At 44.6% G+C, this 27,421-nt stretch overlaps 1 protein-coding gene across 4 annotated transcripts in view; it reads right to left on the bottom strand.

The window, feature by feature from the left end:
* Positions 1–4,820: 4,820 nt before the first annotated feature.
* The window catches only part of MXI1 (MAX interactor 1, dimerization protein), a 57,958-nt gene continuing 35,357 nt past the window's right edge, over positions 4,821–27,421 (bottom strand). For 2 of the 4 annotated variants that reach the window (XM_052799992.1, XM_052799993.1), the window contains exons 4-6: positions 9,480–9,594; positions 8,099–8,270; positions 4,821–6,714 (exon numbers count right to left, since the gene is read on the bottom strand). In XM_052799992.1, the coding sequence (XP_052655952.1) occupies positions 6,551–6,714; positions 8,099–8,270; positions 9,480–9,594 (451 nt within the window). In that variant the 3' untranslated portion in view covers positions 4,821–6,550. Of the gene's footprint in view, positions 6,715–8,098; positions 8,271–9,479; positions 9,595–24,147; positions 24,233–26,716; positions 26,778–27,421 lie in introns of those variants that run through there. The other 2 variants (XM_052799994.1, XR_008237025.1) reach the window with 2 other exon arrangements.

Here is a 27,421-nt window from a genome sequence, read left to right as displayed (position 1 = left end):
TTTGTACAGTTGTCCACCACTCCAGGAGAGGAAAGAGCTTTTATACTTGCCCATCAAGCCTTCCAGGAGGAGATCCAAAACAGTGAATTGTTTTGAGACAAGTATTTTTGAAAAGGGATTAAATGGAAAGGATTTTCTAGCCTTAGCTAAACTGAGCGCTAGCTGGAGTACTGGTAGCCCAAGTCAAGTTATGAACTATGTCTGTGTACATTCTGACTAGCAACCACAATGTCAAAACCACCATAAAATGCTTTAAATTCCTTGATGGTTTATCCTGCTTTGCTGTAATGTCCCTCAAGATCAAAATTAATCCTTGCTGAAATACAGCCCTGCTGCAACATTCATGACCCCAATGAGACCTTACAGAAGGGGTGAATTTGGCCCAAAGCTGACTGCACATGCACAGAGTGGCTTTCTGGCTCACTAGTGTTTCTTTCAGTGGGAATCACCATGGGGGAAGAACAGATGAAGGCTAAATCTCTGTCCTCTCAAACCACCCCTGTAACTATCACCTCGTGGAGGAGGCACGCCAGAGCTATTGATTGCTGGAAGGCAACAAGAAATGCCGAGGTCTTCCAGCCCCATACACGCTACAGTCAGATCTGTATGATGAAACATCCCAGAGGACCTTATTGCAGAAATTCCCAACCTGGGAGCATCCCTTGAGGCAAGATTAGCATTATTACTAGTACTCAGAGCCACTTACTCATCATTCCTGTCTGCTTGATTTCTCTGAATTGCCACATTTCCAGCACATGAACGCCCTTCACGGCCTTAAAAGCACTGGCCAGGGCCACCCTGCACTCCCCAGGAATGTACGGAAGTCAGCTGCCTTCCCTTGACCTGCTCAAGACCAACATCAGTCCTCTGCAGCCTTTGTTTCCTGTGAGTAAATGCTGTATTAAAATGAAGCTTCAGCGCATGACTGTAGCACAGCAGACAACAAGCCAAGATGCTGAATGACTTGTTAAAGACCAAATTAACCAGCTCACCCCACCAGCTTCCTCTGGGCCTCACTCAGATACTACAAACTAAGGGTCTGATTTTTTTCCAGTGGGGTAAAAATTAAAATATTACCCATAGCCCTTCCGGTGTGGTTAACATTGAAGATCTGTCTGAAAGAAAATGACATTTCACACCTTTGACCTGCATCAGTCAGGTCAGCGGCACAGTGTGACTCTCAATTGTTCAGCTCCGTACGAGCGCACACCTCACAGGACACATCCACCTTTCCCACAGGCTGCTCAACAATTCCTGATCCTTGACATTTTTGAAGGGACCTCAACACAAGCGTCCCTCCTTGTGAGACAACTCTAGTTTTAGTCAAACGCAACAAGACCCCAAACAAACCCTAAATACTACACATTTACAACCACAGCCATAGTACCAATACCCATAGACTCCTTATTTCTGCTTCTGCCTAATAATTAAAGGGATCAGTCCTCTTTTCAGGAGGAAATGAGCAGAGAAGCAGGGGTCAGTGCTGACATATTATCCCCAATTAAACAACCTGCCCTTCTGTAACAGGTCGCTCCCAAGGAAAACATTGTGCATGCAGACAACCACTCTCCTCTCCCACGTTCGTCCTCCCAAACATCACTCAGATCTGTTGGCCAATTTCAAGCAAATGTGACAGCGCATCAGTATTTTCCAGGTATTTTGTGCAGAGTGGTGAACAGAGAGGAAGAAGGACGCACTCCTCTTCCCCAAGGGTCCCACAGGACAATTCAGAGACTGTGTCACGGATGCAGAGGAGTTTCAGTCACTGTCAGGTCACAGAATTTATCACTCACCAGAGAATCTGTCCACAGGACAAAGCCCCAGGAAAAAACATTAGACTTCATTCTGCTATTTATGAACTTCTTTTTTATTATTATCACCTCCCTAACCTCAGAATGAAGTCCTGGTTTTTACCATTCTCTTTCAGGAAGTGATGCGAGTTTCTCTTTCTAATGATGCATGGCTGATGCCAGAAAATACACAACAAGAAAAGCTTACGATCCTGGGGCGGGGGGGAAAACCCCTCAACTATCTCCATTTAGTGCACATGACAGATCCCACTTCCACTGAAGTCAAATGTTTCATCCATTTCAACAGGGCAACACAGAAACACAGACTACAAACAGGGAGCAGCAAATACAAGAGAACAAAGTAGAAAAGCAGGAGGCTGGAGCTCACAGGCCAGAAACAGATGGTAGCAAACAAACAAAAGGAAAACACAACCACAAAACCTGGAAAACAATACGACTGTATAGCTAACCCCATTTCTATTGGCCTACAGATTTCTTGAGACAGACAGATTTGAGACCACCTTCGTCACTGACATGCCTCTAATGGAATGGACATTAAAATGACCTTCAAGTGACAACTTGCCACAGGATAACCATGACAAATACAGCCAGATAGTCATCTCCACCTTGTCTGCAGACATGAAATGACATACTGTAATACGCTTGTGTCAAAAGAAGGAAAATGCTGGATGGTCTTTTTAATGGGTTTGTCCGTAGCAAAGGGGCCCGCTGGGGATCTAATTTACAGAGGGAGGACTTGACAGAATGAGCTTACGAGGGAGCTGTGTGCGCACGTGCATGTGTGTCTACTGTGTGGGCAAGTTGCCTAAGGAAAGCACATCCAATTCTGTTTTTACAGGAAAAGTCACCATATGCTTGTAAAATTAAGGAGAGAATAGATTTAGGACTTCTGTTACTCTACAAGCACAAAAATAAAGCAGAAAAACAATAGCACCCATAAAGTGAACCATAAAAAAAACCTCACACAATTTTGCAAAGATGAAAGGAAAATGTGATTCCATGCCCAAATTACCATGTGGCAAGAATAAGTGTTATTCTGGATGAAACTAGAGTTAATGTGGTGGGCAGAACCTAGGGCCACAGAGGAGAAGACTGGGAGTGAAGTGTTTCACTTTACTTGCAGAGGAGTAAAACAAGGCCTCAGAAGCAGCACAAATCCCACACAGTTGTGCATTAAAAAACACTAGAGGTGGGAACCCAAACAGCAACACACTTTCAGCAACTTTATCTTTTGGGGTGAAAGAAAGTAACTCTTTTTTAAGGACAACGTTTGGACAAAACAGACAGTAAGCTTGTGAGCACTGTTGGGGGAAAACCAGAAAATTTGACTTGCTCTATTGGATCTCTTAGAGTTCAGTAGTGAGGGACCATCTCAGCTTCCAAAGGGTAAGAGAAACCTGACTCTCAAGGGCTGGGATTTACACCTTTGGATACTCACTCTGTTTTACAAGATTTCAGGGTAGCTAGTAGAAACTTTGATGGCACTTTGAAAAGTGACCTTAAAGCAGATCTGGCACATGGGACTATTCTGGCTTGCCACAACAGGGACAATTTAGGAGATTCATGCATTTTTAAGCAGAAGGAACTATTATGATCATCTAACTGATGTCCTGCATAACCATACAAATTGGCCTGTACAATCATCTAAAAGTAACTTAAAGCAACTTCTCTGAGCAAATTAGTCATCTTGAACATTTCAATGCAACAGACCAGACCAACGAAGGGAGACATAAGGAGTGTTGACAGACCATGTGAGGTGCAAGCGTACAGAAAAGGCCAGAGTCCACAATGCAGTAATAAAGCAGTGCAGGACAACCTCAAAAAGCCAGAGAAATGTTTCCATCTCTGGATGGAAAAACTATCCAAGCTCTAGCTGAAATCTGCTAAGACCTGCCACAAAAAACCCCCAGCACCAGAGCAACCAACCCCATGTCTTTAGCAGTTATTATAAAGGCTCTTGATTTTGGTTTATCCCTGGTCCTCTTCCTGGCTGGACCACTGCTGCTAGCTGAGCGGTCAGGCAGGTGGCTGGAGATGGAAGCTCACCTCCTGCTATATTTTTCCCATTCTATTTGCACTTGATATCAAGACCCCTTCGAGTCCACAATGCTAGAAAAGGTAGGAGATACCAAACTGGCCCTGGAGCACATAAGTAAACCCTTCAGACGCGTATTCCAACCACAGACACTTTACTGTTTTATACCAACTAGGAGAGCAAAGCCATTCCCCACCCCTGGAACTTTAGTATTTCTCATCTGTGATATTTCTTTCTCGAGTGGCCATTTAAAACAAACAGGAATAACAGGAAGGAGGAGGTGCTGGGACAGCTACAGAAAAAGGGTCATAAATAAATAAATCCCACTAGTATTCAACTGCTCAGCACCAGGGCTGCCAGTGGTCAACACTTTCAAGGAGAATAATAATGAATAAATAAATAAGGCCTTGCTAGAGCTAAAGTTTCCGCACTTTTCACCACTCAGAAGACTGTGCCAAACCTTGTGTCATCCAGAGATTATACAGACCCCAAACATAAACCAAGCAGCTTTTCTTCTTTGAAAACCCTCGGGCCCCATTTGTTAACCTGAGCTCAATTCAGTCTGTGGCAGACTCCTGCTCCTGCCAGGTCACCTCCCAGGAGGAGGAAGAACAGATGTACTGAGCCACTGGATTACATACACACAAGTGAAAACAGATTTAACAGCAGCGACTTGATCCAGACTCAGTAAGCAAATTAATTTAAAAAAACCCAAACAAACAGAAATCATTCATTACAGCCATGGAAAGACTATTTCTCTACTCAAGCATGTGTGTTGTGCCTCTTACAGGGGATGACACATTTGGAGGAGACTGGGGGAAACATCAGAATATTTAAACACAGGCAGCTTATCATAATGCAAAAGTCTACAGCAGACTCACTCAGGATCTTCTTATCACAGGATCGAGGGGCACAAAAAGAACAAAGAGTCAGCTAAAGTGATACAAATAACCAAGATGGAAGAACACAACTCATTTCAGATACAGAAATGTTTAATGGCGTTAAAGTGCTACTTTAATGGGGACCATATGCTAACATATAAACACAATTCCACTGCACTGCTAAATATGGTTGTCTTTATTTTTTTATTTTATTTTACTTCTTTTTGCCCAACCCTACCTAAAACAATAAAATAAAATCTAAAGGACTGAAATTAACAACCCATTCAAATCAGCAATAAGTTATGAATTTTATAAAGCATTTTTTCCTCTTTTTTTTCTTAGTAATGAGGGGTAGTTAAATTACTTAAGGATATACAAAGTTTCAAACAATGCCATAGGTGAGGACTCTATTAAGGTTTTTAAAACTCGGAAAACAAAATAATCCTGGCCATTAAAAAGACAAAAATAAAAAAAGCAAAGCCCTCAAAAGTGCAGGTTAGAATGCTCGTCTCCGAGAAAATTAGAAAACATTCGCTATAATAGCTCTTAACAGCACCTGCACAGATAAGATGGCAAGGCCCTTGGGAACAGGACGTGCAGTCAAAACGGTACATTAACATGAGACGTGCTGAGCTTAACTAGGTTAACTACTGGACTGGAACTTCAAAAGTCAGCAAAGGGAATGATTCTAAAAAGAAAACCAAAGAAACCCCCACCAAACCTGGCCTCTTCCAGCTAGCACAGCCTTCATCCATTGTGTGCATGGCAAAAAGCATCTTTGCATTTCATTGGGTCAAGTGCTTCATCAAAACAGAGATCTTCTCATGGCATAAATTCATATAAAAGACATCTAAGGTTTCATATGGACAAGCTCTAAAAAGACGCATCAGACTTGGGGTGTTTTCCCTCCCAACACATTTACAAATGTTTATCAAAAAATCTCTTCAAATAAAAAGGTCATAGTGGCTCAGTATCTGGGCATGACTTTCTGGCATATCACCTCTCGTATGTGCTGGTTTCCTTCTGTCCTCAGCTGGTTGTGTGCCTGCATATGAGCACACATCTACCGGGAGATCTGTTGTCAGTGTCACAGCCTGAGGCATGACACAGCCCATGATGTGCTGGTAGATTACAAGTATGTACCTCTTGCTTTAGCCACGCATCAGAGGTACTTGATTTTTAAATGATGTCCAACAGAAAGCTGAGCTGAATGGTGTTCTCCCCTGAACATCTCTCTTTGCTGCCCCTCTCTCTCTGGGCACAGAATGAGACCTTAATCATTATCATCATTGTTATTCCTAGGCTACGTAAGCCTTCTTAGATTTCCTAGCACATTACGACAGCACTGGATTGTGATAAACTGTAGGACACGGTCCTTTTAGGACCACAAAAGCTCTTCAGAAGGGCCTAAACTAGGTTGTTCAACCTGAATGCAATATAAGAAATTCTGACATTTCTCAGATCTCATGACAGAAAGAGAGGGATGAGTCTCTAGTATCCTCTTTCAAACAAATAAATTCAAAACAAAGTATTTCATCAGTAAGGTCTAGATCCAGGTCCCACAGAAACAAACAGATTTCACTGACATCAAAGGGAGTAGTGTTTGGTCTAACTTTTTGCCAGCAGGAATTGGGATTGGTAACATGACCAAATGAAGACATGTGGGTTTCTGTGGAGGCTTCCTTTACCCAAAAAGCTTTATATACAGGTCTCTCCAGGACTAGCTGTCAATATGTCATTTCTGAAAGAGGATACTGGCATCTAGGACCCAGTTTGATCACCCCAGTGAAATCATTCGCCCTGCACTGTTGTCTCACTTGGTTCTAGGAAGAAAACGAGAGCTTGACACTGGCGCTGGAGTAACCCTCGTCACTCCCAATACTCTGCAAGCTGCTGTGATCATCAATGTCACTGATGCTGGTTGTGCTGATATTGTCCACTTCTCCATGGGAGAACTCTGTGCTTTCAACATCCACTTCAATCTCTTCTAAAAAGGAAAATGAGAGAAACACACACAGGTTAGCACCACAGATCCAACTACTCCCTTCAAGCCAGTGAGCTGCTCGAACTCCCCCAGGCAGGGATGAAGCAGCAGTCAGGCAGGAAGACTTTCAGTGTTCTCCCTGGAATGGGATGGGCTGTGGACATGATTTATAAAAAGACTAGATACCAGCTAGGAGTTTTCTTAGGGACTTGGCAAAGGGGTTTGACTCCTCCAGCATGTATGACTCCTCCTATCAGCATAGGTGGGCCACCACACACACTGAACTTGTTCCACTACCTCTTTCTTTGGAACTCTACCACCCCAGTGTTGAAAACAAAAAGAAACAGATAAAACAGAAAAAATGGACCATGAAGTTACCCCAAAACATGCTACTTGCTTGATACTATGTTCCCAAAGCCAGGACCACTCATCTAGGGCATTAAAATGCATTACCATGGGGATCTGGGTTACTCTCAGAGATGTGCAGTGGACTTTAGAACATAAATCTTATTTCTAAGAAAGACTTAGAAAGCAGAGATCTAGTTAACCAGATATCCTGGTTCTCATATCATTCAGGAATTTTCCAAAAGGATTTTTTTTTTTTAAACTACAGATTCACACCCAAACTATACAGCATCTTTGGGTCTGTCAGTAAATACCAAACCATTTATTGTGCTTAAGTATCTCTCCACAGCAGAGATATTTTAAAAAAGAAAATTGTCTGAATTCAGTTAGCTATTCAGATCATCTCTATCCAGTTTTAACTGAGAAGATGAAGTCTGTGGGAAGCTTGGACAACAAAAAAGTGGAGGCTGTGTATAACTGATTCCAGGAATTTTAAGAGGCAACTTGCTTAGTTCTGTTTGCTTGGTTATACCATGGTACCTTGGTTATACCACGGCCCAAATACAGAATGAGAAGCTGGATGCTGCTTTGCAACATCCATTCCAGTCCCACTAATATCTTCTTAGATTTTCCTCTTTGTGTTGCTGAGAGATCCAGTTGACCAAAAAGCACAATGGATATCTCAACTTTATCATCAGGTATTTAGCTGCCATCTTGTGATCACATTATTTTTCCTAACTAATGCTTTGGATTTTAGAGAGCTTTTCAGAGAAACAGGTCACTTTAAATGCCACAGAGATCTGCTCAGGTTGACAATAACAACACTTCTTCCAGACTTAATTAGAACTCATGCAAAATACTAAACTCTTCATATATATATATGTGTGTCTGTGTGTGTGTACATGCATGTATGTGAGCAAAATCAGTAGCCTGAATACCAAAGGCCATAAGAAGGGGATAGATGAGAGACAAGAAATGGATGAATCTCATGCCCTTGCTTCACAGAGTCCTGGGGATTCAGTGCTAGTTCAACAACACCCACCTCGCTCCGAGTCCGAGCGATCCGAGGAAATGGTAGATCCAATGCTGTCCATTCGTATTCGCTCTATCTCCTGAGGACCCTGTAGTTGTTCCAGTCTTCTCTTTAGGAATCTTTGTTCTCGTTCCAGGTTCTCGAGCTGGTGTTGGCTTCTCCTCTCAGCCTCTTCAAGTTTCTGACATGATCAAATATGACTCAATAATTAGTTTCATCCTTTTCTCCTTCCCTCCCACCTCCACTGCCCAGCCACCTGCTTTGCTTAGACCTTCCCAGGTCCCAGAAGGATTTAAGCTGCAAAAGAGCCCTGAATCAAGCTGCCTTGCAGTCTCCAAGAATAATGCCATCTCCTCACATCTTTTCCACCTCCCAAGTCCTGATAAATCATACACATTAGTATAAAAAGTCTCTGAGGACAGAGCCTCTCCAGCGCAAACGATTTGAATTGTAGGAGTTTGTGGGTCATTCCACATAGGTTCAGCCACTTGCATTACCAAATCTGTCCACGAAGGGGCCTCAATTCCCTTAACCAAACGAATTCAGGGTTTGTTATGATCCACTGTAACATAAAAACGTGCCCTGGGAGTTCTGTGTTCCTTGCTGCATGGTTTAGTAGGATTTCTCAGAAACACTTTTCTATTCAGTAAGCGATTTACATAACCTACTACAGATTTCTTTGATCACAGCTGGGAAATCTACCAGGGCACTGTTCTTTGTTTCTTATGACAAGCACATTGCATAAGGAGGAGTCATTTCAGGCTAACTCTGTCCCTTCGGCAGTGCTTTTTCTCCTTCACCACCCATCCTCCCTCCCACTGTCCTGACCTGCAACAAAGTATTTCAGCCTCTTCCAGATACTGACAATGCTGCATTTTCTTTTCATGCTTTGCTTTGCCAAAAGTGAATCTAGAAGAGTGCTGGGCTAGCTGGCAAGTTCACACATGAAACCCCAGCAAGCCAACCCTGCCTCACACTCTTGTGGTTTGCGCTGATGCTTCAGCAGTGGAAAGTCACTAGCGTATCAGAAAAAAAGCTGCATTTCCCACCAAAATGCAGTCATTCAACAGTAGCTATGTTTTTCTTCAAAGAAATGCAGCTGTCAATGAACTATCACAATACAGAACAAGACCCCTGCTCTCCAAATCAATCATTTCCGTAGTTAGCGCAGTTCATTATGGACTCTTCTAACAATGTGGCTTGTAGCAATGATAAATGATTAACCAAAGGGGCAAGGCTTGCTTGCTTTTTTGTTTTCTGGTTTTTTTTTTCTTTAAAAAAAAAGTGTTAGTCTCCTTCAACAGAGTTACCTTTAGGCAGCAAGAGTGAACGATTGAATTGCACTTCGCAACAGTCCAGACTGAAAGCAGCTTGGAAAAGCAGCTCTTACCTTGATATGTGCTTTGGCTTTGTTGAGCAGCCCAAGCGTTGTATGCCTGGTGCAGTCTGGTCCTAGCGGTATCAGAACTTTTAAGCGTTCTAGACACAGGCGGAGGTGAGCTCGGCTGCAAGGAGAGAAGAGGACGATCAGAGCTATGCTTTCAGAAAGGGAATGTCATTTCCTTTTCTACTTCCCTCCTACAAGGCAGTTTTCATGTCTCCCTCTCTCCACACATCACAAGATTCCCCACAGGTACCAGGACAGACTGCCACTAAACTACTTACACTGCAAACATCAGCTGCTCACCAATACTTGCATTATTGCTAACCTTTGACAGACACTGTTTATTTTCTTGCTGTCTGAACTGATAATCTGACTCATCTGGATGAACTTTGTGCAGGGGCAAGGCACACAGGCAAATGGTACAAGTATCTTGTGGGTGTCCACTCTCTCTCAGCTATTTGCTGTCTTGCTGAGAAGAGCTTTTGTGAAAGTAGTTTTGAACGACTGCTACCCCCTGCACACTTGCGCATTGCTGGTTCGGGGACATTTGCTATGAACTGATCTAGGCACCATCTTTTTGCACAAAATTAAGAACAATGAGAAAAATGGTCAGCCCAAAACACCCAAACAATCCCTGCTGGCAGTTAACAGAGCTAGAGGGATGGTAGTTCCCAAGAACTGCACTCTTACTCCTTCCTGGGCCCAGGTCTGAAATGCTGCTGGGGGTGCAAGGTCTGTGGGAACAAGAGAACCCGAGACCTTCCCCTGGGCAGCCTTCTGACCTTGGCTCATGTCTACAAAGACAGGCTCAAGCATGACAGTGTTGCTGATGATATGAACCATTTGCTGCAGAATATGGAAGCATGTTCTGGGGAAAATGGTTCAGGCAGCAGTGGCAAAGCACATTGTTCTCAGGCTACACAAGAAAACTGTTCCTGCTGTCTTCTCCTCTGTATCACGTATGCAGGAATGAACAGCAGATTTATGGAAAACTGTCAAGTGTGGGTTGCCTTTTTCCCCTCCCTCTCTCTTTCCCAGACATTAATGATTTATGTCCAAACTTGTCATCCCAATCAATAACACAATGACATCAGCTCCACCATTCACATGCAAGAAACACCAGTGCAAAAGAGTCCTGAAAGCCTATCCCAGCCCCTGCTCATGCACAAAGAAACTGAATCTTAGCCTGATCCATATCAATGCAGGGGAAGAAAAAAAAAAAAAAAGAAGAAGAAAAAAAGAGCATGGACAGTTCATTTCCATTTGCTTTTCAAATTCGCTATTGCATCCAGTTTGAAAGGGGTGGGGGAGAGGAGTCTGTAATCAGGCAATTATGTCAGTGACAAGCAAGGATGATTAAGGGTGGAAGGGTCAGGGGGTTTGGTGATGAACTGTCAGCGCAGGGGAGTGTTCACTAGAGGTGCTGTAGCTGTGAGCTCCTCACTGTTTCTATTATAAATCTCTTTACGAAGGGTCCACCATTCTGTCTCAAGAACAGCCACAGGGCTGCATATGACCAGCAAGGGCCTTGAAGAACATGTGTTTTTCATTAAATATTAACAACTGGAGAAGTGGGAAAGGGGAAATCATAATCCAAAAAAATCAAACTGCAAAAAACCAGTAATCACATCAATCTCATCTTTTACTTCCCAGCTTGCTCTAGGGCAAACCCCACTGATACTAAACCCATATGGCTGACACAGGGGGATTTCTTCTACCTGGAAGCCCATTTTCAATGTAGAGCTTGATCAACAGGAGTTGTGTGCACCCACCACAGGTGTTTGCCCAATGTCCCATAATGACCTGTAGGGCCAGCAATGAAAAAGCATTGCTGGTTCACACTGGCACTATAGTTCATGTCGTCCTACAGGAGACTGGATGCTGGCTTCTTGCAGCTAGAGAAAGGAAGAGGAGGAGGATCTTGTGGTTAAAGACATGCTGGGTTTTTAACCCATTTTTGGCTATGCCACAGGTTTCCTGAACGGCCACAGAGGCAAGTCACCAAGTTCAGAGCCGTCAGAGCACAGCTATCAAGCTGCAGCACAGAGCAGCATGGGCTCTTCACAGCATGAGTATGAGCACCAGCCATACACTTCACCTACAGGATCAGCCCAAGTTAAAAGTGCAGCTTGAGTAGAGCTAAAGATGTGTGCACAGATCTAGGGGCTGAGGAGCAGGGCCGGTTCCACCTACCAAGGGACTTGCTACGTAGCACCGGCTACAGGTAGGAACCGCAGACTCCCCCCTGCCCTGCTAGGCAAGGGCAGGTCCCAGCCCATGGTGAAAACTGAATTATTTGTCCAACAGAAAACAAAAAGTTTGGGGAATCAACATCTAACCAGTATCAAACATATCACAGTCCACTCCTGAATGCAGAGAGAAATGGACACACATCTACAGCCTGAGCTTTGGGCTCGGTCTCAGCACTGGAGGTTTTACCAGGAACTGGGGAAGGCGCTGCACCAGGAACTGCGATTCCTGGAACCTGTGATCAGCTTTGGGCAGGAGCAAGTGCTGGCTGGATTGCTGAGACAGCAGTTAATAGGATGGCACTGATCTGCCATGTCAAAAGCTAGTTTATGTGCAGACTTGATGACATCAACCATGTTAAGCACCTGAAAGCTATATGCAAAGATCCAGCCACATAATAAAACCCTGGACACTGAAACACTTCCCATTGTGCTGCAGGACCATGGTGGATTGATGAAGGTTACTGTGCTCTGCGGGCCCTGATAAGGGCAGGGAGAGGGACAAAGCAGTCAGAGGGTCTGTCCCCAGGAGGACACTGGAAGAGCTGGCAGAGTTACTTCCCCAGCACATGTGGCCCCAGAGGGGACATCCACCCAGTTCTGGATCCCCACATTGGCTCTCAAAGCCCAGAAGATTGGCGCAGGCTCACACAGACAGTTTTCAGAGAAGCCGCTCCTGCCAGCAGCTCTGCTGGCTGGTGGCCAAAGGCCATGGCCTGCAGCAGGGGTGATGGCCTCTGCTGGCACACCAGGCATCAGGAGAGGACACCTGCCTGTGACAGAGGGTGTGAGTGCAAGCTGATAAGCTCACGACAGCACATAGCATGGCTCAGGCAATGAGCACACTGCAGGGGCAGGTGGCTTTGGCTGAGCCGAGGCAGGTTTGGAAGAGGTTTGACCAAAGCAATCACTTCAGTGCTGCTGTTGCATTTTCCCCTTATTTTGCACTCAGAGCTGAGCCACGCTGAGTTTTGATGCCACTGCAAACCCAAGTGCATTTATATCTCCAACCACAGCCTAACCGAGGGAAATGCACAGGGCTTTACATTAGCATACAGCAGCAGGCCAGCCTTGGTGCACAGGCTGGTGCAGACCAGGGACAGCCAGGCCCTTCCGTCCCAGCACTCACCTCTTGCTGCTGCGGACGACACTGGCAGAGCCACTCAGGAGCTCCCTGGCCCGGTGCAGCTGAGATAGCAAAGAGCAACCAAGCCTGCAAACCATCCTGGCACACAAGCATGTTGTTTTCCTTCAGAGAGATGAAATCAAACAGCTTCCCCAGCTCTCTCCCCTCTGCAGTGTTCAATACCATGCCTTTTTATTTTTACAATCTAAGCCGGTCACAGTCCCTGACCTCTCTCAACTTCCAACAGCCTGAGTAGACCATGGTGGGTTCTTAAACCACAGAGCACACAGGCAGGTCTGATGCACTGATGGGTGGCTTCAGTAAAACCCAGAAATAAAACTCCAGAGCTCAAAAGCATCACAGCAAACTTAGCTAAAACACCACTTCAGAGAGAAAGCAATCACAAACCTATTAACCTTCCTTATCAAGTCCTGGAGCTGTACCTGGACAGCTGTAATCCCACAGGTCAGGCCATGATATGAATGTCTTTTCCCCTTGTTTACCTGGACTCTGTTGCAACATGGCTTTGACAAAGCTGCAGGCTCTTGTATTCAGTGAAAATATCAGCATTGTACAGGCTCCAGACAGAGCCAGACGGCTTTCCATGTAAACCACTGGATTATGCCAATATTTGACGCATCTGCCAATATCTGGAAAAACAAGTCTAAATGCCCATATTGTTATATAACAGAGAAACAGCTCGGGCTTGGTGCGAAGGGCTGCTGCCTCTCGCTGCCTTGATCCTGGGGAAGATAGAGGATGACAGAAAGAGAATTCCAGTTTCAGCTGAGGCCAAAGCCTTTACATGCTAGCTGCAGGGGAGATGGGAGAAGCTGGAGCCCCTTCTCCTGCGTAAGTGGCCTTGGAAAAAATCAGGCTCTCACAGCAGCATCCTGAGCACATGGTAGGTGCTGGATATGCTGAAGAAGGAATCTGTGGAGGATTTGAAAGGAGGGGGCTCTCCTCTTTCCCAAGAGATCAGCCCGGTGCCCCCCTCCTGCTCAGCCTGATGAGGGGGAAGACTCCTGTTTGAGATTCCCACGTGGGGCATCAGGGTGGCCAGAAAAGGAGCAAAGCACCCGAGGGGCTTCATAAAACCAGAGCCTAACATGTACCTCTCTGTCCCAAACAGCTGAGGACAACCTTTTATCCTGTTCCACCTGGCAACTCTGGCTAGGACAGAGCCCCTCTGCCACTTTCGCTTCCTCCCCTGTGCAGGGCTAGAAGGAGCCTAGAAGCAAGTTCCTCTGGGATGTGGAGGGCAAGCTGAGTGAGGATGCCCTCTCTTCTCTGCCAGGAGCTGCTGTGGGAAAAGTTACGTCAGCTCCTAAACAGATGGGCCAGAAGACTGAAGCAGACGAGGTATGAGCAAGCTCAGCAGCCCCATAGCCCTGCCAGCTGATCCACAACAAGCTATAGGTGGCTGCACGTGGAAGAAGGGGGTGCTGGCCCCTGAAGTGGCAGCCCCACTGCTGCCCACTGGGTATATGCGGTTCTCCCCCCTTTCCCTTTGTACCTGTGCAAGAGCTTCCGACTGTATTTGGATCATCTACTTCTACCCCCTCAGCTCCCCTCCAAGGCTGAGCCCCCAGGCCCTCTGTCCTCAGTCTCTATCAGAGAGGAATCTGGCCCTTGCTCCATGCACCCCCTCCTTGCACTTGGCTCTGCCTGGCTGCAGAGGGCTGTAATTTCACAGCCTGCTCTCCTCTCCATCTACCAATGACATCATCCACTCTGATTATATAAAGCACGGGGACGAAGCCTTTATTTATGCGTGCTTTTTGCTCATAGCTTCAGCTGTCTCACTGTACAACACGCGCCCAAATCCCACTGCAGGAACTGGGCTTCCTTTTGCCTGGATCAAAACTGCAGTGCAGAAAAAGGTGTGGGTGAAAAAAAAAAAAAAAAAAAAAAAAAAATCCCCATTTCCTTCCCCCACTCGTCTGAGGACATTTTTGAGGAGTTTGGGTAGGAATCAACCTACCCCACCAATCTGTACCACAGCAAGCTGGGCATAAAGCCTCCAGCCTCTTCTCTGACTGGGAAGTCCCCAGAGAGCTGAGGAATCTGTGGTGGAAGCTCCAAAGCCTTGTATCTGCTGGTCACAAAGTGGCTACAGAGGGGCTAGAAACCTACCTACCTACCTACCTTCCTTCAATGCCTGAGGAGCCCCCCGAGAGGGCCAGCCCACGGCTGGAAGGCCACCGGCTGTTTCCCTCTCTAGGCCCTGGTGGGCTCAGCCAAACCCCTGTGCACCGCTTGCCAAGTGGGTGACAACCCCCATGCTCGGGTCCATTCTCCTCTTGTGGATGGTGTAAGCAATGGCTGCGGGCAGGACTCTCAGGGAGCCATCCCTGAATGTAAACATCCCTGGAGAGACTGCAGCTGCTTTGCTAGACCAGATTTTGGGTTTCTGGGGGTTTTTTCCAGCTTCCACCATGGGCAGAAGTGATGGAAACTGAGACAAGAAACCTCTGCTGCTGAGGAGCCAAACACACGTGCACACACTCAGCTCTGAAGCAGCAGGTTTACCAGATTCAGCACTATCCCCTAGTCAGACATTGCTGATAGACTTTGCTGAATCAAGGCCCAAACATCTGCAAAACACGAACACGCACTCTCACACACACACACACACACACTCTCTTCCCATCTTTAAAAGATCAAGCCTCCCTCCCAGCAGGAAATGACCAACTCGCCTCCAGCAGCATTTCAAAATGCTGAATGCTGATTTTTGTATGTTGAAAGAAGGGATCATCTGAGGGAAAAGAAAAGCATTTCCCAGATATTTTTGTACTAAGCCTGCAGGTCTATAGGGCTTGAATTCAACAGTGGACTTAAGCATATGCTCAACATTAGGAATACGGTCAAGTCCCACTGAGGCTAAATCAGACACTTGATCTCCAAGAGATGTTAAAAAACCAGAACGAAACCAAACCAAAAGAAGCACCAAAAGAACCAGCAGAAGGAAGATCCTAACATGGAAAAGGACATGATCATCCTTCCTTCTCTGTACTCCTCCTCTTCCCTCTACACCTTTTCAAAGTCGAGTCTAATTTAACCCTGAAATTAGAAACCACCAACTTTGTTTGGATTTCAGAGCTAATAGATTGCTTAAAAAATTCAGGAGGGATCACTGGTTAAAGAAAGCAATTCCTGGAGAAATGCAAGTGACCCCACATCAATAATTCACTGGATGAGAATGATTTTGAGATGGAAGTAATGAGAAACACATGCAAAAACCACAGAGCAGGGAAAATGGGGGAAAATATGGTTTCCTTCTAAAAGCAATTCACAGGTCAGAGGCATGCATATCTCTAACAGCCATCATATGACTGGATGTTTTTTCCTTACTCTTGTCTTTAACCCCCAGCCCAGTCCTCTCTGCAACAGTATCTGCCTCCTGCTTTACTGAAGGCTTGTCTTCAGTGAAGGAAGAGGTTTTGCCAAGCACCTGGATCAGGAATGGTGAAGCAGCCGGGCACTGGGGGCTGAGCCCGTGCTTTCTCTGCTGCAGAGCGTTATGCAATTGCTGCGAGCCCTCCAGCCACGCGCAATAAAGCTACGGTGGCGTCCAGCCAGCCTGCAATAAACACGCTCACACCCGCTTCACCCCAATTCCACAGGACACCAGAGACGAGACACATGTTTTAGAAGGAAATCCGGCTCAGAAATATGCAGTTAAAAGTTAATATTCTCCACGTGAGCTGTGAAATCATTCAGAACAAGCCTTGCTTTCTGATTTTAAATCAGGTCTTTTCTCACGATTATTTGTTTTCCTGCATTTGCTCCCCGCTGAAGGAGATACTTGCTCATTTGCCTCTTTGTTTCCAGTCAATTTCTACCAATGGCTCCCTGGCATGTAGGAGTATTTGTATTCCAAATGCTAATAAAATGTACCATGAAAAAGTAATTGAAAAAAAAAAAAAAGGCCTTTAGATCTTTACTTTTTAAAAGCCTTTCTATCGTTTAAAATAAACAAAGAAATGAAAATTTAGGACCGACAATAAAAAGACTTGACAACATATTATAAAGAGGAATTTAAGGAACAAAAAGTTCTATGGGCAACATTTTCACTCTGATCTTAACCATACCAGATCTGTCTGCAAAAGTTGAAGATGAACATGCACCCAACTGTATTCTCAAATCAAGGGCAGATGAAAAACAAACCACAAATGAAGAGACCTATTATTAAACAATAGTAAGAACAATAATAGTAATAAAACCAAAAAAACAAGGCAATGCAGCTTTTCAAAGTCACACAAATCAATGCACCTCTGCATGGTGACAAGCTACATAACAGGGAGCTAACAGGTGGTACGGCGCTCAAGAAAGCAGCATCCTGATTCAAGCTCATAAGCAGAAATGAAATACAAACAGCAATGTAGTGATGCACTCTGCGACAGCAGCGTTTTGTCCAAAGGCCACCTCAGTCACAAAACCAAGGTGAGGTACACTGGGAGAGGAAGCACCTTACCAAACAACTGAAATACTTGGAAAAAATGGCCAGTTTTATAGCACACAAACCCTTCTCCACATCTGCAACAGAAGCTGCAAGCCTTAAGGTAAGCATAAAACAAGGATTTTAACTTACAATATACTGCCCACACTCTCCATTGTAAGCTTTGAAACAGGCTGTCCTACAAACCCTGCCCTGACTGTCCCCAAGCCCTGCACGGCCTTCCACTGCAGAGTTAGCATATGGCCAAGCGCACCCTCATAGGCACACAGAACTTATTCAACCCCCAACTCTCCTGGATGGGAAGACTCATCACTGATTTCAACTTTGGAAAAGCTTCAGGCTCTTGGCAAACAGAGGCTGCAAGACCAACAAACCTTATGCCAAGTGGTCTGTTGCCACCACTGGTCCATTCCAACACGAGTCTTTCTAGCCTACTACTGCAGTCTGGAGGGAGACATGCTCTCCCCACCTCTCTCCATGTCACACAACTGTCAAGGTCTCTCCCTTTCCTGAGATCCTTCTAGGTATAAAACTGAGTATTATTGAGAGGGCTCTCCTAATCTTGTTACGATTTTGAAGGCAAATTAATCACTTCAAGGCTTTCCAAAATCAAAAAAGGGGAAGAGAGGAATGGAGGGAGGGGAAATCAGGCAGTCTCCAACCCCTTGGGGAAATAAGGGGCATCTGGCTGAAAGATTTGGCTTTGCTGCAGGACAGGTGTCTCCTGGGCTGCAACACGGAGGGATAATTGACACTTTTGGCTGTATTTCCCAAAGGCTCATCAGTCTGTCCACACCGTGCAGACATTAGGTGTAAATCATGTTGTTCAGTGGGTGTAGGGGTTGGCCTACAAACACCCTGAGTTATGTGGACACATGAGAGAGCTTCCACTTCCAGGATTCAAGGCCACAGCACTGCAGACACAGCTATGAACAGGATACTTCTGTAAGACTCGGGGTCCTACTCTCATCTCACTGGGCGCTTCAGGGAGTTAGGACTGCTCTCATCTCACACTGAGTCTGTGTTACCTTCCTTTTCACTCTGTCCTCTGACCAGCACTGCAGAGGCTGGACTGTTTGTTCTGCTCTGTCATCACTAGCCTCATCCTTCAGCCTGCCCAGGTTTTTGTTTCTGTCCTCTTCTCCGACAGTCTACTCGATTGGAAACTCTTTGGAACAAGAATACAGTTGCCAAATGCACTGACGTCTAAACAGGATCCCATGACTGTACCCAGAAATCCTAAATCAAGCAGATCCCAAACAATTAGACTGAAACAACATTATGATACTGAAGCTGAAATGATGTATCTGGAGTTATTTTTATTCACACAATAACTTCTGGGCCTTTGGGTCCTATTTGTTGCATATCTTGAAGTCTTTCTCTTTGAACTAGAAGGCTAGAATACAGAAGCTTCATTTAAAAGAATAAAATAATAATAAAAAAGAGACCATCTGTAATTCCATGACTTCCAAACCTGGGATGCTTAAAGGAATGGCAAAAAAATTTGAATACTGATGCTCACAGTAATAAAAATGATACCATTTTGGAAGGTGCCTCCTCCAGAATGAACTCACAGCTGTTCAGTAACATGACTGCTCATCCTTTCCTAAACCCTTTGATCTTCAGAGGCACCAAAGAGACAGACTACTTAACTCAGTACAGAAAGATCAAATATAACAGCCTTTGCTTCACAATGAAAAGGTGATGAGAGCAGGATAGGTGGCCATCTGCCCAGCAGAGGAACGGAGTCAATCAATGCCTGGCATTTTCTCTCACCCCTTCATTTTCATCCAGATCTAGCACCGAGCTCTCAGTGCCCGTTCATCAGTTTCTCTTCCCTCCTCCCAGCTCCTCTATGGCTTTCTGCCTTTCTTTGAAAGCAATTTGGACAGTTGTTAAGAGATGTCAGATAGCAACAGATGCTCTGGAGCAGAGCCCATTATTATTATTTATCAAAGCTAATCTCCCCCTAAAGTTATATATACTATTATTGATCTTGGCCATTAGCCATAAAGTATTTTAATCCCTGGTGAATATAATTAACTGAACTTTACTGTAGCACAATACATGATGTTACCAGCTAAACCCCTTTTAGGCTGAGTTGTGCTTACAACAGCATGCTAAACCTGTAGCCATCACAGGCCATAAATGCTCTACACCATACTCTCCTTCTGATTTAAAAACACAGCCTAGTTGCTGCCAGCACGGTCACATCCAGGTACCTCTTGCACAAGATCATTTGGCACCAACTTTTCAATCATGCTCGCTGCCAACCATGCAAGTCTCACAGTTTTGCTACCCTGGCAGTAAGATAGTTACAATCCTGCATTTGACTGTCAGAGAACATGCAAAGCAAGCCGTAAACATCAACGTGCAACCCAGGCTGGTTAATTATAAAGCCCCGACTAGCCCAGTCTAACAAAAACTCCATCTTTGTTAAAAGGTGGTTAAAAATAAACCTGCTCTTTAAATAGCCAGTGGTGTCCTGTGCCCTCATTCTCACTAATACCATTATAATTATCCTTCTAGGGATATGTAGTGTGCTCAAAGCCGCAAAGTCTGGCGACGCTGCTCCAACCAGCACAGAGTCCTCCTCCACACCACCAACATGCCTGCAAAGCAGCTGTGCCATTCATCAGAAACCTGCCTCACTGAAGACGAGGCAGTAACCTGCTTTGCTGCGACCTACGGATTTTCAGCTTTACTGCTAGAATTAGGTCACCAGCAAAGATAGCCAAGATTTTCCAAACTCACCAGCTATTCTTGATTACTCTGTTCAGAGGTTTCCTGGCTAAGCACCATGCCTTTGAAAAGAAACGAGGAGGTATTTCAGGCTCGTGCAAGGTTTCTACAGTCGGACACCAAGAAGGAGGGATGCTCTCACCCCATAATCCTTAACTGCCTCTAGAACTGCCAGGCAATGGGAAGAGCTCTCCAGTTTGGATCTACTACCATCAAGTCCTTGCAGCCTCTCATGGAGAAATCAAAGATGTTGCACACCAGAAAACAGATGCATTAGCATGTATCTGCAGAGACCCTTGAAGGCCACCTGCCTACACTGAGACTGGAAGAACCTGAGATATCAGGCAGCTTCCCACCAGGCAGCTAGAGAGTGCCCCTGGGCTGGTCTCCTGGCTACAGCAGAAAAGCTACCCATGGTCCACAGGGTGTCACAGCAGTAAAGGCATAGACAGTACCTCAAATTAGAGCCTCTGTTTCTTTGTAATACTACTGAAAGAGACCCTGGGACTTTGGTGCCTACTAAATATAGTCAGGTTAACACCACTAACCAGTTGAAAGCAGCAAGCACTTCCTTTGTAAGACACACATTTGTTCATCAGTGAAAGACTATTTGGGAAAACATAGTTCCTGTTTTCAAAATAATGAGCAAGGAATACGCTGATATCGAGAATACATTCTGATCTGGTACTAGAAGTTATTTTTGTCATTAACATAATTTTTTAAATTACACAGATAAACTACTGCTACTAAAAGATATTGTTACCGTTCATTAAGATAGGATGGAGTTTTTCCACCCCATACATTTCCTTTCTGAAGCTACATTGCAAATTCCTCACCTCACGGAAGAAAATCGTAATTCCTAATGAAAAAATATTCTAAGAATGTGACCATTTGGAATACTTGTTTACACAAAATCTTTTATGCCAGAAGGAAAGCATGTGCTTTTCATCTAATACCTCTTCACACTGTCAGAAATATTTAAGGAGTCATCAAATATCTACTATACCTTTCAGGTATAGAGGGCATGCATCTGGAACAGAGGAAGCAGTGCATGTAATTTCACCTTGTAAAATTATTTTAAATTTAACCTCAGACTTCCCAGAAACAAGGAATTACCAGCCAAGGTACTCACTATTGGATACATGTTTGGAGAAAAGCACTAGGAAGAACAACTTCAGAGATCCTAGCAGTATTTTTCCTATTGGATATGGATTTTTGCACACAAAGAACAGTGATACTGTATTTCAAAAGTCTAAGAATTAGCTAACGTTAAGTGATAAACAGTTTTAACTCAAGTTAACTATGTATGTTACTCAGCAGGGGAACCTGAACAGAGAAGCACAGCTCCCAGTACTATGACAGCAAATGAGTCATGTCCTGATCTCATACATATGGAGGTACCAGGAAAGAAAAGAGGTTTTGAAAGCAGGTACCAAGAGTGTGAAAACACACCTTGCTTCTGCTTAACTGGTGTGATGTGCTAATACAAACTCACTGTCAATACAGCTCTTCCAAAGAGGAGCAGGGTTTATCACCCAGAAAATTAAAACAACGTAAACTTCAGTGGAAAAAACACACCACCAACAAAACAAACCCCCTATCTTTCCCCTTCCCTTTAACTACCCTTGACACCTTCTTTGCATTTTTTCTCTCTCTCCTCTGGGCATGTGTGAAGGCCAAGAGATGTAAAACTGCTCAAACCTCAAACAGGGAAAAAGCATGAAGCTGGCCACTTGGAAACCATTTCCTTGGAGCAGGAAGCAAGACAAAATGTATCCATAAGACATAAAAATTGCTTGACTTTTTTTCAGCTGAACTACAAAACTCCTAGTGCTTCCAACAGGGCTCAAAAAGTCATTATATTAAGCACAGGACATTCTACCTAGTGAACTCTTGATCAGCTGGAGAAGATGATTATGACCCTTGCCTGGGTCAGCAATACCACAAACAGATACAATTTTAATTACCCCAAACCAAGAACAGCTGTAGTTAAGTAAACTAACATTTGTGAGAGGATTAGCTGCCTCACAATCACTCTCTCTGTATTCTCCCAGCAGGAAATGGGTTAGGATCCCACCTGGGAACAAACCAGACACTGAAAGGTTCATGGCTTGTTTTGGAAGGAAAAATAATTAAAAAAAATAAAAATAAAAAAAAGAGAGTGGAGCTGGAACACCTAGTCCTCTGGTTTGGTGGCAACTGGTTTCCATTTGCTCAACTATTGGGACAATATTAAGAAAATAACTACACAAGCTTACAGAAATACCTGTGGTAGCACATTATAACCACAATCACACCCCTCCTTCCCTGTTATTTTGTAGTGCTTATGTCACTCACAGGGCCAAGATAAATTAGGCAAGATAAATCTTAGGCAAGATAAATTACTGCTTCACAGTCAGATATTTTCTATACGGCATCCCATCCTGGGATCACTCCTTGTTGGTTTCAAAAATCACTGGTGTTAAAAACAATAACTAAAAAACAAGAAAAACAACAAAAAAGATAGTTTTCATTGCAAACCATTCACTTGGGGAAAGGCTGCAGTGGGTTTCCCCATCATGAGAGCCAAATGGCAAACCAGAAGCACAAACTTCTTGACTTTCCTAGTGCTGTGCTAGCCAGGAGCTTGCAGAGTTTGCATGCACGTTCAGGAAGGGTGAAGCAGCAACCAGAGCCGATATTTCAACTCTCTCTGCAAGCAGGGAAGGGTTACGCAGCAGGCGAGACCTTTAAGTGAGAGTCAGGAGACCTGTCCGCAGACAGCTTGCATGACCTCAGGTAAATCCCTTGAGGAACTGAAGCACGCACCTCTCATCCACAAAATGGAGATAATCCTAATTCCTTCACGGAGCACTGCACAGATAAATCCACTCTTGGTTTTCAGGTGCTCATGGAGCTCAGCAATGACACTGGTATGTGAAGTGCCTAGAGAGTAGGATACTTTGGGAAGCTAATTCATTCAGCTTTCTCTCTTAGTTAATAATGCCCAGAGTACAAGATCGCCACATTTCTCAACATGGATCAATAACCCCTCACTGCTCCCCCCCATATATGCAGCAAAAACTATCTGAGGTCTCCTCTTACCTCTATCCCAAGAAATTCCCAAGATGACATTCAGTGAAGTTCAAAGGAGTTTAGTCAGAATCAGGACAAGAAGATGAAGGCTGTATTGTTAACTTTACAATCAAGCAGTCATAAAACTTTTTATTTCTTTAAAACCTTTAGTTTCTGATGTCCTACTGTTAATCCCATGTGTCCAAAAGATTATGATTTAGGTCCCATAAAAAAATATACCAGAGTAGCTCAGACATCACATGATTTTAAAAAGCAAACATAAACACCTACATAGGGTGCTTCCTCTTCTTTCTGTTTTTTAAGTACATAGGTTACACTGGATCATACACTGGTTTTATGTGGGGGATAGAAAATACTTAACTCTGGGTACTGGGATTTGAGAATCACAGAATATCACCAGAGTTGCAGTGGAGATTACAAGCACTGGCAAGCTTAATCATATTTTTCACTTTAAATAACAGAACAGTTTTAACAAATGCTCCTTTAAAAAGAATTAAAAAAAAGCCTTTAAGAAACTCATGCAATTTGCTTTCCCTAGATGGCTGAGGGGAAGTGCAAGGCAGCAGTGTCTGCACAGACCTGAGAGCCAGCTTGGAGGGCTAATGAAGTCCCCTAATTCTGCACAACAGCTTTCCACTCTGACTACTGCTAACCATTTACAATGTGCCCAACACACAGTATAACCCTCTTCCCACTCTGCTCTTTCCCCACCACATGTATTTTTCTCAGAGATCACTAAGAAAAAAAAAACCCCACAACTCAAAGAAACTCTAAGAGACACTCCTGACTCCATAGGGCCTTTGCATGTTTTCCTGAAGTATATGACACCAGCTATAAGATTTCTCTTCTTCTCTCCCTTTGCAATCCCTTCACTGAAACGCATCCCCATATATGCTTTTTCCAGTGAACACCAAGCCTGTAAGCTGCTTTTCCAAGCCAAGAAAAGTTTAAAAGAGGTCATGCCACAGAGAGCAGGCTCTGCACATTTCCTAAGAGGGTCATATTACGTAGAATATCCACCGGAGACAAAGTGTTCCCATCCGGTTTCCCACTTCTTCTGGTATCAAAGTTGCTTTTCTGGTAGGTGAAGTGGCAAACACATGTACTGGGAAAAGGAAAGATGAATTTTTTTTTTTTCCCCTATTTGCTTATCTCAGTCAAAATTCCTCAGCATACTTCTAGAGTCTAACAGAGCGATTCTTGCTATGAAAGCTGATTACTATGTTCAGCGTTTGGGACTCTCCCCTTCACACACACACAGATGCACTCAACTTTGGATGGCTTTTTTTCTCCCCTAGAACAACGCTGAAATAGTTTTCTTCTTAGTTAGACATTAGGAAAAACTTTCTAGTGGTAACAATGGTTAATCAGGGCAATAGGTTGCACTGCCTCCCTAGGCAATCCTGCTGTCAAAGGCTTTTAAGGCCATGCTAGATCGGCATCCGTCAGAAAAGGTTTAGATAGAGCTTACCCTGCCTTGGGGTGAGGGGACAAACCAAATGAGCGCTGCAGGTCCCTCTCAGCCCCATCTTTGACAGCTTCACAAAACACCACGTAAGTCTGAAGAGTGCACCTTCTTGCCCTCCTTTAGACACAGGGCCGGAGCCAGCTGCAGGGGCAGCATGCCGAGTCTCTGGAAAGCGAAGGGGAATTTTGCCTCTCTGAGCTACGACCCTGGTAAAAGAGCAAAAGATTTGCTCCAGAGTGGCAGCTGTAGCTGCTGCATGCAGCTGGAAAAGGGCAGTAATGCCACGTGTGTGTGAGCAGGTAGGCAAAGTAAAAGGGAGGATCCTGAGGCATCTGCAAGGTACAGTTTCCACCAGCAGAATGAGACAATCCCCTGGAGGAAAGGACAGGAGCAAAGCAAACAACAGGAGAGGTTGCACGGAAAAGGAACCCCCACCCCAAGCCGCTGAAACCAGTTACACCCCAGTCATCCCAGTGAGCTTCTCTGTATGCAGTTATGCAGCTGCAAACATGGAAAAGAGCAGCCAGCTCTGAGGAGTGCCAGGGTCCAGTCTATGAGAAACACTGGAAACAAACACAGATCAAAGGGAAACACCAAGCTGTATACACAGCTGGGGCTGTCTTCCCCTGTTAAAAAGAGATGGGCACATAAGATTTTAACTGCAAGCTCTTTGTGTGTGCTTGCACGTAACTGTGTGCATCTGTGCAAATGTGAGTACTCGTCCCACATTTGACCTCTTGACATTACCGAAGCGCAGCTCATGAATGGTATGGAAGATTCCCATACAGCTGAGCAAAGTCTGACTGGGCAACCCACAACTCAACCCACCCCAGGGAACAAGGCCAAATAGGTGGGAATGAGAGACAGACATGGGAGACACAAAGCAACATCTTTTTAGCCTCTGATTTCTACAATAAACCTGTTACACTGCTCCCCCTTTCAGAATAACTTATTTCAAGAATTTCACTGAGTTTCCAGAAGGAGCAGAACACTTCCCATCTAAGGGCTGGACTTTGGCCATGTGGAATTACAGTGAACTGCCCCAAGTGTTCAACAGGCTATGTCTTTAAGTAGCACTGGAAAGTCCTTCCTGGGAGGAAAATGTGGAGGACATCACCCAGAACTTCCTGGGAGAGCCAGAGCAATCCCTCCTGCACAATCCAGCTCTGAGTGGAAAGAGCAGAGGAACACGCAGCAGTAGCAGATGGAAATGCTGGCAGCTGCCTGTTCTTAGGTCCTGAGACACTCTTGGCTGACCAGGCTCTTCTTCAAGACTAGGGACAGCCACAGCAAGCTCCTCAGCACTGATCTCATCTCTGAACCCTCCTGTTCTGTTCCTTTTCTCTCCTGGGCTGCTCACAGGGAGATCTACCCATACACAAATAAGCAGCAAAATCGAGCCTGGCATCAACTTCCTTTTCCTTTCCACATACCCCCTCTGATGGGTGTGTGGCTTTGCCAGCCTTCACCCTCGTAGAAGGGTCCTTGCCCTTTCTCTACAAACAAATACACTCAATGATTCACATGAAGAGCAGCATGTATCAAATGCCCTCCTTTCGTTATTGCATTATTCACTGTCCTGGACAGTAAGCTGTGTGGTACAGGAACCCTTGGCACTCTCTCCAAATGACTAGGCATAACTACAGCACTGTAGAGACAACTAGGGAGGAGCAACAACTGCCCAAGTGAAGGAGCAAGTATTCATCCGAGAGTCATTAAGAGGTGTCCTTCTAAATGATTCGATGCTTTTAGACATTCCACCCTAGCTCAGCAACCAGCCAACTCAGAGATAGCAGCCTGCACTTGACTTTATAAGCATGACTAAGTTTTGTGCAGCTGTTTACTACCTACCATGATAAAAACCACACCCTTATCATATGAACTGTTATCAGCCTGCACCATGCATGAACCCACTGATACCATTCACAGAGTCTATTTCTATGAAAGTAACAGTGCATTTCAAGCTCACGTCCTGTTTCCACCGGAGGTTTCAGTGGGTAAGCTTTTTTTATCAATTTCTGTAATGCCTCCTTCTTTCTCTCAGCCCCTCCTGGACAGAAACCCTTGTAAACACAGTTACAAGATCACTGTGTAACTGCTACATCCCCTTTCCTGCCTCACCTTCTGCGAGCTGAATATGCTCATTTGCGAAATCTCCCATTCATGGCAATCCCTTCTTCATCTTGAGTCTTAAGGTGCTCTACTTAAACTGCTGGGCAAAAAAATAAGAGCAAAAAGCATCCATCCTTTGAAAAAGCTTTTCATTTTTCCCTAAATAAGTCATGTTGCTTTATGAATGCACTCTCAAAGGTAAATAATTAACAGGCAAGAGGGACAGAAAATCTTATTACACAGCTAATGGGAAGTGATGCTCAGGCAGCAGTGTACACATAAAGGATACCTTCAAAAGACAGCCCTTAATTTTTTTTAATGAAACATGGGGCAGAAGACCTGACTCATCCCACTGCTCTGGGATTCAGGGATTCCTCTGCATTCCTCCAGACTTGAACAAATCCAAAACCTTTATATGATATTCAGCCTGCATCAGACAGACTCAAGTGCCACCTCTGAAAAAGGCACAAATTTGAACTCCCAAGGCATATAGAAAGGGAAGCAGGTAGATAGATGATACCATCTACTGCTATGTTCTGCCATGGCCCCGACTTAGCCCTGTCCACATTACCTGGCGGTTTCATGGGAGGAGAATTCCTGACCCTTGATTGCATATTGCCTATTTAATTGTTTTATGGTTGTCATATGCACTGTTTGGGATGAAACCTGCCTGGTCTGTTTGCCCACAGCTATGCAAACTGCTCGGGGTGACCA

The sequence above is a fragment of the Harpia harpyja genome, chromosome 10, assembly GCF_026419915.1.
Source record: "Harpia harpyja isolate bHarHar1 chromosome 10, bHarHar1 primary haplotype, whole genome shotgun sequence".
Taxonomy (NCBI): domain Eukaryota; kingdom Metazoa; phylum Chordata; class Aves; order Accipitriformes; family Accipitridae; genus Harpia; species Harpia harpyja.
Note: the sequence above shows the minus strand (reverse complement) of the source record. Positions and strands in the feature narration are given on the sequence as shown.